Source organism: Amia ocellicauda, chromosome 2 (genome assembly GCF_036373705.1).
Source record: "Amia ocellicauda isolate fAmiCal2 chromosome 2, fAmiCal2.hap1, whole genome shotgun sequence".
Taxonomy (NCBI): Eukaryota; Metazoa; Chordata; class Actinopteri; order Amiiformes; family Amiidae; genus Amia; species Amia ocellicauda.
In genome coordinates, this window is record NC_089851.1 from 3,507,102 (window position 1) to 3,522,616 (window position 15,515).

General features: G+C 40.9%; 1 protein-coding gene across 1 annotated transcript; it reads left to right on the forward strand.

Moving 5' to 3' along the window:
- Positions 1-430: 430 nt before the first annotated feature.
- On the forward strand, positions 431-14,484 carry LOC136762743 (CMRF35-like molecule 6). The gene is made up of 6 exons (XM_066716305.1): positions 431-556; positions 6,634-6,966; positions 11,043-11,351; positions 13,299-13,422; positions 13,788-13,888; positions 14,155-14,484. Exons 1-6 carry the CDS (start codon positions 505-507, stop codon positions 14,175-14,177), a joined length of 942 nt encoding a protein of 313 aa, XP_066572402.1. The 5' UTR covers positions 431-504; the 3' UTR covers positions 14,178-14,484.
- The last annotated feature ends 1,031 nt before the right edge of the window (positions 14,485-15,515 follow it).

Below are 15,515 nucleotides of genomic sequence, written 5' to 3' on the forward strand. Positions count from 1 at the left end.
ATGTATACACGCGTGTCACCAATCTGCAGAAAGAGAGAATCTGACTGCACATGGCAGACAGCTGAGAGGACACTGCAGATTGCTGATAGCCCTGTTGTCCCTGGGCATTGTCTCCCTAAACCACTGAGAAGACAGTCACTATAGCACTCAAACATCTAGCAGCTATTGTCAGTCTTTAATTGTCAAGTTTTATTTTTCCTTATGCCATGGCTGCCTCCACTGGTTCCATTACTGTTTATTGATGTGACACACCAGTGTGTTGGTCTGAGTCTGATCATGAGTTTCAATCCACAGGAACGTTATCAGCCACTGTATCAACCACAGAATTAAATACCTGCTGCACTGTGGCCCCAAGGGACCGGCTGTTTCACACACAGCTCAACCCAGTTCCTCTTTTGGTTGTTATTAGCTCTGCGGTAGAGGATCTGATGACACTGATAGCCGCTGCTGTCTCTCCAGGGCAGCGACTCACAGCCTCTCTGTGGAGCTGCTGTCCTGACAGGAATGGCTGCTGCTCTGCTCCTCCTCCTGCTGCCGCTCCTCTCTCCACTCCCAGGTAAAAGACATTCAATCACTCCTGCATGTGGAGACCCGTTTGCAGGAGTTTCTCACTTTACACTTTACACTTTACATCACACAATGTTCACTGCCGACTTTCTTTAACTGCTTCTTGTTCAGTTATTCTTTGGCCATCAGGCATTTGCAACAGTGTCCATTTTCCTTTGAAACAACTGAATGGAAAAAACACAGATTTAACGTGGGATGTATCCCTTGCCTTACTCTAGGTTTAAGAAAACAAATTGAATACTTATATTCTTGATTTTTAAGAGAATGGCTGTCTGTACATCTTTAGTGCATGGAGGTCTGCTGAGGGATTTGAGGTGTAAGAATTTACAAGGTCTGGAGTAAAAGGTAGTTGAAATGTCTAAAACAAGTAAACAGCCTCCTAGATAATGGTGAGTGGTGAAAATCAGAGATAACGGTCTTAAACTATGAATAAGTGTATAAAACTGTGGCTCTTCTAGCAGGAACCTGACTATCTCTGCGATGTTGCTGAAACTCTGTGCTGACTGTTATTCATTTGGTGTTTTGGAATTTGGAAAGTTTCTTTTTCCAGATGAAACCCTCACACAGCTTGGTCATGCAACATTTATTTTTCCTCAGTTACTAAAACAAGATTTCAAACACACCTGAAACAATGATCAATAGTCTACACAAATATCCAAACACAACACATATGTACAAAAAATAACATTAGCAAATGAACTGTATAAATCCCTGTATAATACTTGCACAACTTAAAGCAATGTTTTACCACTGAACAAGAAATAATGTTGTTCAAATATATTGGTTACACATCACTGCATATGATTAAGCATGGCAACATTGTATGTAAAACTATAAATCCAATATCTATTGTGTTTTTATTATATCTGCTGGTTAGTTTGGTATTTTGATGTACATATACAATATACTAGCTTAAACTAACATTTGCAACAATTAAAATATTGCAGTCCTAATAGACCATATTTGTTACTGCAATGACATTTATTACAGGAATCAGAATTGGATAATAGATCATTCTTGTACTACAGTTCTTCATAATTTCTAAAACAACATTTCTGAAACTTTGTCCATTTTACAAAACTCAAACAGAAAGAAACTAAAGCAAAATAAAATGTAAATGTGAGAGAATGCTTTATACATTTTCAAAACTTGCAAAAAGTTTACTTGATCAATTGTATTGTATGTCTTGCATAACCACATGCTTAGACCAAATACAGAAATAGTCGTGTTTCTATTCTCACATGCAGTATGAGTGCCTGCACAAAACAAATATGGATTTGAATATATGATATATTCAAAATATATTAAAAATATGTTTGTCTGTAATCCTTGTATTATATGTTGAAAATATAAAACTTGTTTGAAATGCATCTCAAATTTTAAATATACAACCTTTTTGGTACACATTTCAACCATACATTAAAAATGTATACACGACCGGTCAAAAGTTTTAGAACACCCCATTTTTCCAGGTTTTATTGACATTTAAGCAGTTCAAGTCCAGTGAATAACCTGAAATGGTACAAAAGTAAGTGGTAAACTGCCAGAGGTTAAAAAAAAAGTTTAGGTTATCAAAAACTGAAAAATAATGTACATTTCAGAGTTATAAGACAGGCCTTTTTCAGGGAACAAGTAATGGGTTAACAACTTATAGCTGTTCTGCAGCAATGGAAGTAAATTAAGCCTTAAGAGTTAATGCTAACAATTCCTACAGGTGTCCCAAGTTCTGTTGATTACTTACAAACCCTCTGTCTGTATAAAACAAGTGTTGGAACAGACTGTGTCACAACACCCTCTTAAGCATTATTTGGACAGTATTGTACTGCAGGACGTAGTATATTACTATCATAATGGCGAGAAAAAGGCAATTAACAAAGGAAGACAGACAGACCATTATAACACTTAAAAGTGTAGGTCCTTTAGAGAAATTTAAAAGAAAGCCAAGGTGTAAGTGAGTACAGTTTCCTACACCATCAAAAGGCACTCTGACAGAAAGAGGTCTGGCAGACCCAAAGCCACAACAGAATCAGAGGACAAGTTTCTGAGAGTCTACAGCAGACAGGGGCTCGCAGGACATCAGATTCAAGCACAGTTAACACTAGTCGAAGTAAGCAAGTCTCAGTTTCAACTGTGAAGAGAAGACTTGGAGCTGCAGGTTTGACATTGTGGCAGTAACAAAGGCATTGCTAAGATGGCAAAATAAGAAAAAGAGGCTTGCCTGGGCCATGAAGCACCGCCAGTGGACTACTTATGGACTGATTAATCAAAATTTGAAATCTTCGGTTCATCAAGCAGGGTTTTTGTGTGCCGTCGAGTAGGCGAAAGGATGCTTCCTCAATGTGTGACACCAACTGTCAAACATGGAGGAGGAGTGTGATGGTCTGGGGCTCTTTTGCTGGATCCAGAGTCGGTGACTTGCACAGAGTGAGTGGCAAGATGAACCAAAACGGCTACCACAGCATTTTGCAGCACCATGCAATACCCTCTGGTATACGCCAAGTTGGTCAGGGGTTCATCCTACAGCAAGATAATGCCCCAAAACATACCTCCAGGCTATGTCAGAACTACCTTAGAAGAAAAGAACAAGACGGTAGGCTTCAAATCATGGAATGGCCAGCACAGTCTACAGACTTAAACCCCATCGAGCTGGTTTGGGATGAACTGGACAGAAGGGTGAAAGCAAAGCAACCTATAAGTGCAACACAGTTGTGGGAACTTCTGCAACAGTGTTGGGAAGAACTTTCCAAACAATATTTGATTTCCAATGTAGAAAGAATGTCACAAGTGTGTTCGGCTGTTATATCTGCAAAAGGTGGCTACTTCGACGAGTCAAACATTTTGATGACATTTTGATACAAAATAAATAATGAAATCATTATGTTTATCTCTAATTGTTTATTTGTTCTTTGCTTTAATTTCAGAGTACATTGAGACATTAACTGCGTATATTTCAATAAAACCTGGGAAAATCTGAAAACTTTTGACCGGTAGTTTATGTATTTTGTATCTGTGTTAAATGGTTAAGCGGATGAGTCTTATCTAACATCTTGTACAGTTCGACAGGAAACTGCAGAAGACTAATGGCACCATGATGCCCATGTGATCACACTCTGTATTTATGTCTTGTAAGGTGGTGAGATGGAAATAGCTGAGCTGCAGGTCACTGAACAGTGTGCACAGTGCTAAAGCAGAAGTATAGGGTCTTCATTTCCCCCTAAATGTATTAAAACTTAATACAACAAAGTGTTCCCTTAGTCCCCCAATCATGAGTCTCCCCCCTGGAGATTCCCCCGGGACTGATAAGTCAGGCCAGAACACCTTCTCTTTATGACAGCAATGGGTAAAATGACTTCTTGAAGGGAATTGGCTAAACAGAATGGTTCAAAACGGAGCAACATTTAAAGGGTGACAATAAAAAAGGATAACATAGTAGTCCTTCTACATCTGTACGCCACTGAAGGCACCACCTTAATTTTAGGTTAATTCGGTTATTTGTATCTAGCACTGGAATTACAGTAAAACAATTAGTTGTTGATCTTTAAAAGTTTAAAAGTGATTGCAAATTAAAAGCATAAAATATTCAAATATTAAAACCATTAAAATAAGTTAAAAGTGAAAAATAGGGGGGATAGGGCTCTGAGCAGCCTATCAGTCAGGCTGGCCACCGTAAGAGTAGCTGAGCCACTGCCCAAATCCACTTCCTCTAGGCGCCTCTTATGCTCTACGCTTTTAGCACATTTTCAGATCCAATTCTATATGGAAGCATATATAGAATATATAACTCTATTAATATGTCACCACAGTGGACAGAGATCAGAAGATCACAGCAATATTAATATGTCACCACAGTGGACAGACAGCAGAAGACACAGCAATATTAATATGACACCACAGTGGACAGAGAGCAGAAGACACAGCAATATTAATATGACACCACAGTGGACAGAGAGCAGAAGACACAGCAATATTAATATGACACCACAGTGGACAGAGAGCTGTATTAATGTATTCGTTAATTTATCTTGTAAATGGACACGTTAACTGAATCGTGTTCCTTCACACGGACTGTGTCTGGACTGTCCTGCACACATTGACACACAGCCTGAACACAATATTAATACATTATTATCCTTCAGTTTATTGTAACTGGTCAGCGCTGCACCGGTCTGTGAATCACAGGTTTAATGCACTGATTTTAACTGTCTCAGTCAGTGTCTCTGTCCGTGATTTCACTCCACGCTGCTAATAAACTGTCATTTCTTCGTGATCGCACCGGCACTTGAGATGATATGTGTCTGATGTCCTCCTGTGTCTCAGTCCAGCGCTCCTCTCCTCTGACAGTGAATCGTGTCCTCAGTGGGACGGACGTTACGGACACGTCCAGCACATTGTTAAGCTCCATAAAACACGTTGTTCTTATTATTAGTAGTATTAGTATTTCTTGCGCCGCCCGTGGACACTAGTCTTTAATATCATACTTTCCCCACTAGCGCCCCTCGCCGCCGAGCTGAACCAGTCAAAGCTAGTTATCAGTTTTATGTCCTCCTCGCTCCCTATCCCGTAGCCCTTGACTGTCACCTACATCTTGACAGCACTTCACTTACTGTACTTGTGTAAATTGTAAATTGCAATTTGTAAAATGTATTAGTTTGAATTGCTATGTTTTAGCTAAATTCAATTTGTATCGATTGATGCCTTGTACTTCACTGTATTTTTGCACCTTGTTTGCACTTATGTTGTAAGTCGCCCTGGATAAGGGTGTCTGCCAAGAAATAATAATAATAATAACAATAATAATAATAATAATAATAATAATAATAATAATAATAATAATAATAATAATAATAATAATAATAATTGACAATATAGTAACAGCGGGCCGCTTGCTCTATCTCGGCGGTTATTTCTTTTCGAGGCGATTTGTTAGAAATGGCGGAAAAATGTCTAAAAAATATGAACAACATTTCCGACAGACATGGTTAAAGGAGGATGATTTCAAACTTTGGCTGAAGTCTGTTGCTGGGATGGCAAACATAGCTTACTGTAAGTTTAGTAAAACTACACTGAATGCAAAAAAGTCGGACCCGATTAAACACGCAAATACTGCAAAGCACATTAATGCACAAAAGCCCTCACGGATAGCAGGCAGTTCATTCTCTGGATTCAGACACTTACTGAGACAACTCTGTACATTGTACTCGATTCAAACTCATAGCCTAACAGACTTTACATTGTACTAGACACACACAATGCAATCACAAATATTCATACAAATATACACAGACATTACACAAGTGTTTTTGTAAACATGCAGAGTTTTTCTCATATTTTTTGGTAAATATGCACATAGTGGTTTGTTATGGCTGAGCGCTGTGTGAGAGAAAAGAAAGTTTCTGTCGCTTCTAACTTTCTCGGAGTGATTGAGAGCTACAGGGAATGAATATATTACAGTACGTACGGAAGCACAGAGACGCAAACACGCGTAAAGGGCGGACACTGCAAAATGCAAATGAGACGTGGTGACGTAACAAATACGTTAATTAGCGTAACACCATGTAGCGACTTTTCGAGCAGGCTTTATAATTGCATTGAAACTAGTGGGCAACGCAGCCGCTTCCGCTTGTGTTCACTCCGCCGAAGGAAGCCGTGAAGGACAAACAGCGCGACTGGGCTCCTTCATCGCCCCTGAGGGACAGACCGCGTTTATGGACACCGGACACCGGAGCAGCGAGACGGGGGAGAAGTGTGGATTAGACACGCAAAGAAAATGTCTGTTTCCTTCCAGTGCAGTGAGCGGACAGGATCTCTCTCTCAATAAGAGACACATTATACACTGGAGCCGCTGTCATACATACACAGCGCCATTACAGGGGTCATGCCCCTAGAGAGAGAAAAGCGCTGAAGTAAAGACATTACGAGATTAATTACATAGACAATGAAGGTGAAACACATCAAAACGTGCACAAAAACACCAGTGTTACACGTTATAGATAAACATGTGTTCAGCGGTTCTATATAAAACACATGGTCAGGTTTTAATCCTTTCCCGTCGCGCTGCTGTTGCAGGTGCTGATGCCGTGTCAACACTGAGACAGACCTTCGTCCGGACAGGAGCATCAGTCACCATCCCTTGTCACTACGAGGACAAACACAAAAGCCGTGTGAAAACCTGGCTCCTTCTCGATAAGTGGGGCAAATTCAATACTCTTATAAGGACTGACTCTCCAATCACAGACAGTGATAAAGTGTCCATCTCTGACGATCCAGCCCAGGGGGTCTTCACTGTGACCATGAGGGGACTGGAGACGGGGGACACAGGCTATTACTGTTGTGCTGTGGAGACAGAGGGGCCCAGGACACGTGATGACACAGCAGGCCTGCTCATCACAGTTACTGCAGGTAAGACCTTAAAATCATCTTCCACTCACTTAGTTAAAACATCAAAGTTTATTTGTCACATCCACAATGGCAGTGAGATGCTTTTTCTAGGGGCCTCCTAACTGTATATACAGTAATAATAATATTAAAGTCAATATACAACCATGAATATATATAAGAAAAACACAACAAAATCAAGTAAAATCAAGTGTATACATAAATACAGGGCAATGCAAGCGGACAGTGCAAATACACAGATGTGCAAATGAGCAAATAAATAAGGTATTGCAGCGACCTGCCCAAAGCAGGGGACTGTCCGTGTTGTGTGCATTGTAAGGTCCACGCCTGGGCGGGCGGCGGATTGTACATAGTTACCCAGTTAGTTCTCTTGAACCCGGGCTGGGTTGCCGGTCTGGCGGGAGTTGAGGGCAGGGGATCCGGACTGAGGAGTGAGTTGGCGCGGAGCAGCGAGAGTGAGCGGACGCTGTATGCGAGTGTCAATCTGTGCGTCACTGGGGGTTATTTCTGTTATTTTGGCGTGGGTCCCAGCCAATAGGGATCCCTAGTTCTGTGTGAAAAGACTGGTGTCTGCAGTCCGTCTTCTCAAAATGAATAAAAGAGACCCCCGCTCGCTACAATACAGTATATACACTGACGTCCGTACACCCCGACTGGGGAGGGACCCCTGCGCCTCTCTATACATCCCCTAGGATGTGTGACTACCATGCCGGTCCAGCTCCCCTGCCAGTGATCACCTATCCCACACCTTCACCCCACAGCCAACACAACCCAGCCAACACACAGGACAGGGACTCCCACCATTACAGTGTGATGCACAGCCTCCTGCATTTAGTGTCAACTCAGTCTCTCCTCTTTCTTAGGAGTGACAGTAATGGGTTTTTGCTCTTTACCCTCCGACCCATTTCCCCCTGTTTGGTGCTTTTGTTTGCAGTTTTATAACCCTGACATACAGATATGTGTGACCTATCAAATGAAAGCAGACAGACTGTAGAAAAATGTTCTGTATAGTTGATTATGATTAGACACATAGAATTACTACACTATCACACTTTATTCCCAAACAAGAAATGCTTGTTTTTGTAATTTTCACACACATTTGTAAAAACCTAGCTTTTTCTGAGCAACTTTGAGTAACTGTGTAGTGACAAGTGGAATTTATGAATTAATTTTGGGAGTAAACAACTCCGATATCATCACACTCGCTTACACTCAAAGAGTAAAAATACTCGTCATCAACACAAACCCTCAGCGCTTCATTCTCTTGCATCCCACCACCTCCCTGTCACCAACCGCCTTGGCTCAGTCCCTGTAAGGGGGGGGTTGACGGTCCGGACCGGCTCCAGCCACGAGAGTAAGCCAAAATCAAATAAAATCACTTCCCCCGCCCCAGCGCTAATTGGTGTTGTGAAACTACTGAATGTCCACATATCACTGCATGAAATTGCTTACAAAACCTGCAAACTCTTTGTAAACTACAGGAACCTACAAGTGTACTAAATTTACACAGTGAAACTGCTTTGTAAACTAAGTTTGCACAGAGTTTACAAAGATCTGCTTACCTTGTAGCTCTTCATGTATATCTGTACACAAGGTAATGTGTACACTTCAGGTTCACAGACGTATACATCATCTTTGGCAACTTAAATTACACAAACACTGTAGGTCATCACTTCACTAATAGTAAACTTTAGGTTTCTGTACAGTTTGAAGAACACTGTAGTGTGTAAACTTTAAGTATCCACATGTCTAGACACCTGTAGTTACTGGGGAACTGAACGTTTACAATGATTTCCATATCAATCCTGACAAGATTAAGGGGGATGGCTAATCCAGTGATAAACCCTAAAGAGTTATTGTGTTCCATGTTACACTTGTATTAGAAACATAAGTCTTATTAGTTCTTAGAAAGTGTTGATTATGTAATTGCTGTGCTTTGAGACAACCTGTACGAGATGTTTGTGTAAATGCAAGCATAATGTGAAAATTACATTTATTGGTTTATATCTAGCAGTAATAAAACAGTCTCTTCAGTCTCCTCAGTCACACGGCCATTCTCTTTTCTCTGGCTTTTGGTGTCTGTTACAATATTGAATTAGTTACCTTGAAATTGTATTAGTTGTATAGTGGGGTTAACAAATAAATAATGTCAGCCACCATTTACCATAGGTTATCAAAGTCAGGTAAAGTTAAATTCTCTCGATCTGGTACTGTAATGTTTGTAAATGTATTGTAAACAAAGTTTTCGTAATAAGTAATATGCATGTAATTATGGCTTAAACATTTTATTGGTACACAAAAGGTACATATGTAGTATAAATCATTAAACAAGTTTAAGTTTAATTTAAATATTATGCAAACGTTACAAAGTATTTTGATTAGTTTACATATACAGCATGTAAAAATAAAATAAAAAATGCATTCTAGTTATATGTAAATATATTGTAAATATAAGGCTTTCAAATAGTTTACCACAATAAAAAATGACATGACCATGACAGTTTAAACTTCTGTAAATCAAATGGTTTACTGCATTTGTAAACCATTAGTTTCTTGCAGTGTATGTACAGCCATTGTCTGCGTAATTGATCATGATTAGACAAACTCAATTACAGCACAACCAGATTTTACACCAAAAATGTGTGTTGAAGAAACATCGATATGACCATCATTTTGGGGGGGATTTTATTATCTGACAAATTGTGTTAATAACTCTGCAACGGGTGGGACAGATCTGGTGACATTTGGATTTCAAAGAATTGAGTAATGAAAAAAGTATTTTGAAAAATGTGTAACATTTTTAGGAAATGTACCCTTTTGGATCATGTTGAAAATAAACTACAAATAACGAATGTAGGCACACCGGTACTTTATTTTCAGATATAATCCCAAACTGTAGATGCAAACACAGCAGCAGGCGGCTGGAGCCCGTGGTCAGCTTGGGGGATGGGCCACCTGGGTCAGCTGGCTGACCATCTTTTCATTATTAACACTGGAACAGCTTCAGATCCGCTGGGTCGTGCAAACAGAGACGCACAGTTTGTATTGCATGCTTTCCATTTGTAGATTTTATTGCTCAATTAAAAAAACACATGTAGATGTAAACAAAAGATAAACACATTTACACCGGGCTCTGTTTTACACTACATTTATTTATACATTTGTGTTTCACATTTACAGTAATTGAGCTGTTATCTTTCGAAGCACTGCCCAAACACAAGGGGTTTATCTCACTACCATAGGAACCTCATTGAAACAGTGTGTGTCGAAGCTGCTATAGGCCCCTGTGTAAACAGGCCCTTCTGTTTCCTGTCTGCGTACAACGAGACGCACACACAGGGACTTCCTCTTTGCCGTTTGGCCCTTGGATCCTCAGGTCTTGTCTTGTCTTGTGTTTATTGTCTTTTTTTAATTCACTGAGAAAGCTTGAACTGTATTTTTGTTTGGCTGGCTATATATATATATATCTACCCACCGCTATAATAATTGTAGTCTTTGTGTATTATGTTCTCTGTGTGTGTGTTTGTGATATTGTGTTGTGGGTGTGCATGTGCGATGCCTGGTTACCCCGCTATGTGTACAATTCGCTGGCACACAGCGCTGTCGCCCCACTCCTATCTGTGCTGGTCAAGCAGGAGGCGAGTGCTCCTGTGTTAAGCGAGAGCACAAGACCTGGCCTCTCTTTGCCCCACTTTGCAGGTTACAGCACAGTAGAGCTTGCTGTCTCCCTCTCCTAGCTGTGAGGGACACATGAGCTGGTCTCCTGCCTCCTCCACTCTGTATATGGTTCATTAGTTACTGTTGTAGGTGAGGATAGAGGTGCTACTGGCCACTCTCTGCATTACTGTTCTTAGTAGGATGTGGCCCCAAGGGGCCAGTATGGATCTACTGTCTCCATGTAAAAAGTTTACAGAATCCGAACAGTAAACTGAACATTTATCTTGTGAAATCGAGTGTAGAACTTCTTAAAAATGGTTCATCCTTTTCCACATATTTTATTCATAGAAACATATTTCAGTTTACCTATAAAATGATTTCATGATTGTATTGTAAAGCTGCTCTAATGTCTCTGTCTGCAGACGCTGGGGTGCCGTATGTGGTCAATGCCACAGTAACAGGACAGATAGGAGGGGAGGTCAGTGTCCAGTGTCGATATGGAAACCCATACCGGTCCACACAGAAACAGTGGTGCAGGAGTGGAGACTGGAGCTCCTGTCAGACAGCAGGAAGCCCTGGGACTGCAGGACACGGCTCTGTCCTGATCACTGACCACACAGCGGAGGGACTCTTCAGTGTGACTGTGAGCGGACTGCGGCCGGAGGACCAAGGCTGGTACTGGTGTGATATAGGGGACCGACAGCTTCCTGTTTACCTTAAAGTCACTGAAGGTAAGGATCAGCAGTATTTAGCTTCAACATCAGTAAGTGATGATTACTAGTTTATGTATGAATGTAAAGGTCTTATGGCCAAACTCAAACACAGCAAACGCACAACAAGCTTCAGACTCTTGTGTGTTTCCATGTCCTGTGACTCTTTTGTACTTTCTCCTGTCTCAGCTGTTCCATAGTCAGGTGTGTGTTATTCCTTCATTAGTTCAATTACAGGTAAGCAGATAAAAGGTCTAGATTTGATTTCAAGTGTGGCATTTGCATTTGGAATCTGTTGCTGTTAACCCTCAATATGAATCCAAAGAGCTGCCACTGCGAGTGAAGCAAGCCGTCATTAGGCTGAGGAACTAAAACAATTTGTAAAAATCCTCCTGTTTGAGGAAGTTGAGATAAGGAGTGCTATGTGAATAACCCTGTCCTTGTCTATACTTAATGTTGTCTGTACTTGATGTGCTTTATATAAAAATAGGAAGATCTGCATCCAGACTGTCTGTACCATACAAGGAGTTGTTTCTCTCTGTGGTTCTCAAGAGAAACTTGTCAAAAATATTGTCGGACTGCTCTCTGTGTTATGAGTTATGATAACGGACAAATTCCCTGTCTGCCCAGCAACTAGATCTGTAATATGTCCTAAAGAGACTGACATGTCTGAGGAGATTGGCAGAGAGTCCGTCGCGTCATGTACTATATCATATAAATATGTGTGTGTGTGTAAATTGCCTTTAAGGATCTGCTGTCATAGAGACCTCTGTGATCACATTCTTCCAAGCTGCTTGTATCGCAATAAACTTCTATCTTCACATATTTCTGGTTCATCGGTCTGACTTATTGGAAAAATCCATACACAGATAAAAGGTGGATTCAACAAAACCAATCGGAGAGATAGCAAAAACAAATCAACTATTGGTACATTCTTAAAAAGAAAGAACGCACTGGTGAGCTCAGGAACACCAAAAGGCCCAGAAGACCACGGATAACAACTGTGGTGGATGACAGAAGAATTCTCTCCCTGGTGAAGAATAACCCCCTGACAACAGTTGAAGTTGAAGCAGCAGGATGAATTGTGAAGTGTTTAGGGCTATATTATCTGCTCAGATTCAGCCAAATGCTTCAAAACTCATTGTACGGTGCTTCACAGTGCAGATGGACAATGACCCGAAGCATACTGCAAATGCAACCCAAGACTTTTTTAAGGTGAAGAAGTGCAATGTTCTGTAATGGCCAAATCATTCACCTGACCTGAATCCAGTTGAGCAGCATTTCACTTGCTGAAGGCAAAACTGAAGGCAAAACAGCCCAAGGACAAGCAGGAACTAAAGACAGCTACAGTGCAGGCCTGGCAGAGCATCACCAGGGAAGAAACCCAGCATCTGGAGATGTCTATGGGTTCAGACTTCAGGCAAATCAAAGGATTTGAAACCAAGTATTGAAACTCACAATTTAATTCATGATTATGTTAGTTTGTCCAAATACTTTTCAGCCCATAAAACTGGGGGACCACATATATAAATGGGTGTAATTCCTGCACCGTTCACCCAATTTGGATATAACTACCCTGAAAAGCACATCTTGTTTCCTTTCAAATCCATTGTGGTGGTGTACAGAGCCAAAATGATGACAATTGTGTCACTGTCCAAATATTTATGGACCTAACTGTATCTCCCTACATGTTTCTTTACAGACCTGCCTGCTGTCCCTGTTCCCTATGCTTTTTCCTTCGATCTGGCTCCTTATTTTTTCTGCATAAATAAAAAAACACACTAAAGAACTAAGTAAAATGCAATTATACATGAAGTACACATTTGTGTAAATTCAGGTTGTGTACAATGTGGTGCTATCTTATTTTTTTGTTTTAAAATGCATGGAAAAACATTGCACATGGATGTTGTTTTGTTTGTTTGTTTTTTGTGTGATTTGTAAGCTGAATTCTGATTCATTCTATTACAGCAACAACAACAGCAACGGCAGCACCTACATCACAGCAAACCTCTTCAGCTGTTCACACAGCTCCACCTGCACCTACAGATAAAGACAGCGGAGGTGAAGGATGTGAGAAGCACAACGCCAACAGGTACACATATGTTATCTCTCAAGTGGGAAGCACTGGGGTTACACCAATCCCCATGGAAAGCTATCGAACCATGTTTCTATCAGAGCCGCCTATAGGTGCCTGTGTGACTGTAGGAGACCTCGTTCTCCAGCTTGCTGGGATCGATCCTCTTGTTCCGCTCTTCCCTGACCACATGGCTGAGTGTTTTGGCCTCGCTTCAGGCTGGTTAGAGCTTTAAATGATTTTAACACCTCAAATCACAAAGGTCCAAAGCAGGAATTGTTAAGTGAATACAGAACCGACCAGGACAGCCTAAAATCTTATTCAGTCTTAGCAGCTTAAAAAGAAGTCATGACACCACACCTACATCATTGACTCTCCTGCAGCCTAACTGAACTCGCGCTGAACGTCCTGGGGAAGATGACCGTGTTCCTGCTCTTCTTGACCTGCTCCGTCATCGCCATCGGGAAGATCTGGAAGAACCGCAGTGAGTTACAACACAACTATTCGTTCTGCCTACAGAGCCATTGTGACTCACGTTATGAAAGGTGAAATAGATGTGCACTGCAGTGTATATGTATGAGAGCACACACCTTGATATTCAGCAAACACACCCGAGTATATCAGAGAGACATACATGCTTTGGCTGCTAGTTGCATGTCCTCTTCATTGTGGCTTTCTGCACATGAGGACCTGCACAATGTCGCTCTGGTCTTCCTCACAGGAATCTCTAATCCGTCCTGTTTCCCACAGCCGCCAAACAAGATGCCCTTTGATGTTGACCCACAATGCCTGAAAGAACAGGTCTTTTGATCTGGCAGCACAAACCCACGGCCTCTGGAGCTCCGTCTGCAGGAGTTCCTCACCGAGCCCTGGATGGACATTAGAGAAAGGCGACTCCAGCAGCGATCCCAACACATAGGGACATTGAGCGTCACATTATAATAGAAACAATTCTATAACTCTCCTCAATAGGGTCCACCAGGTCGTTTTATTATCTATCTCTCTATCATCTATATAACTGTCTGCACTGTATATCATCTTACTGCTAATAAATTATATTACATGACAGTTTTCAAACTATTACACTGTGTCTGAGAGGTGAACAGGAGTGGAGGAGTGGTCTCACACACACACACCAACATTGACACACACTAACACACTCTGACACACACATACGCACTCCCAGTCATCCACACTGACACACGCACACTCTCACACAGAGCTGTTTCTAGCCATGAGCCGCTAGGGGGCCCCCAGTAAAAAACTAAAATTGAAAATATATTTAATTTATTAATTTTCTATAATTGATTTTCATAAATGATCACAGTTTTCAAAGAATGTGCAGATTTTGTTCATGAGCAAGTCGTGCCCAGGACATTCCTTTCAGACCTTCCGGTTATGAGTCCAAAGCCCTAACCACTACTCCACAGTGCTGCCAGTACTAGTGCATTGTACAGTCTGAACATCACTGCCCTTGTTCTCAATTCTACACTTTTGACAATATACCCTAATATTGTGTTTGCCTTTTTTATTGCTTCCCCACATTGTTTGGATGGAGAAAGTGAGGAGTCCACATAGACTCCTAGGTCTTTCTCATGCGTTACTTCATCTAGTTCTATTCCTCCCATAGTGTAATTATAGTGGACATTTATGTTACCTGCATGAAATACCTTGCACTTGTCCACATTGAATTTCATCTGCCAGGTATCAGCGCACAACTGAATATTATCTAAGTCCATTTGAATAGCCTGTGCTGCCGAGATTGTGTCTGAGAGCCTTGTAACACAAATGTCCACCTTGTCTCTCACACTGCTACAATATGTATTATATAAGCGTTTTAAACACGTCAATGCTCATTTGTAATTCACCAAGAGCTATTGACAGATAAAGAGCAATTTGACACCGTTTAAATAAGTGATTTTAATATATAAGGTATGGCATGAAAATGTGTTACTATGAGTGAATTTAATATGTATTTTGCTTCTGTATCCTAAGACATTATTTGTAATCATCTCTCAAGATTACTATTACTTTAGGAGAGACCATTTTGGCCATTTTTATTAATAAAGGCTAAACGTTTTCTATCGGGGGAGCATCAGGGGAAGTTCCCT

Excerpts from the sequence above, each read along its gene's own strand:
- LOC136762743 (XM_066716305.1), top strand. The coding sequence starts at position 505 with ATGGCTGCTGCTCTGCTCCTCCTCCTGCTGCCGCTCCTCTCTCCACTC. Across the intron at positions 11,352-13,298 it reads TTACCTTAAAGTCACTGAAG|CAACAACAACAGCAACGGCA; the intron begins GTAAGGATCAGC and ends ATTCTATTACAG. Across the intron at positions 13,889-14,154 it reads GAAGATCTGGAAGAACCGCA|CCGCCAAACAAGATGCCCTT; the intron begins GTGAGTTACAAC and ends TGTTTCCCACAG.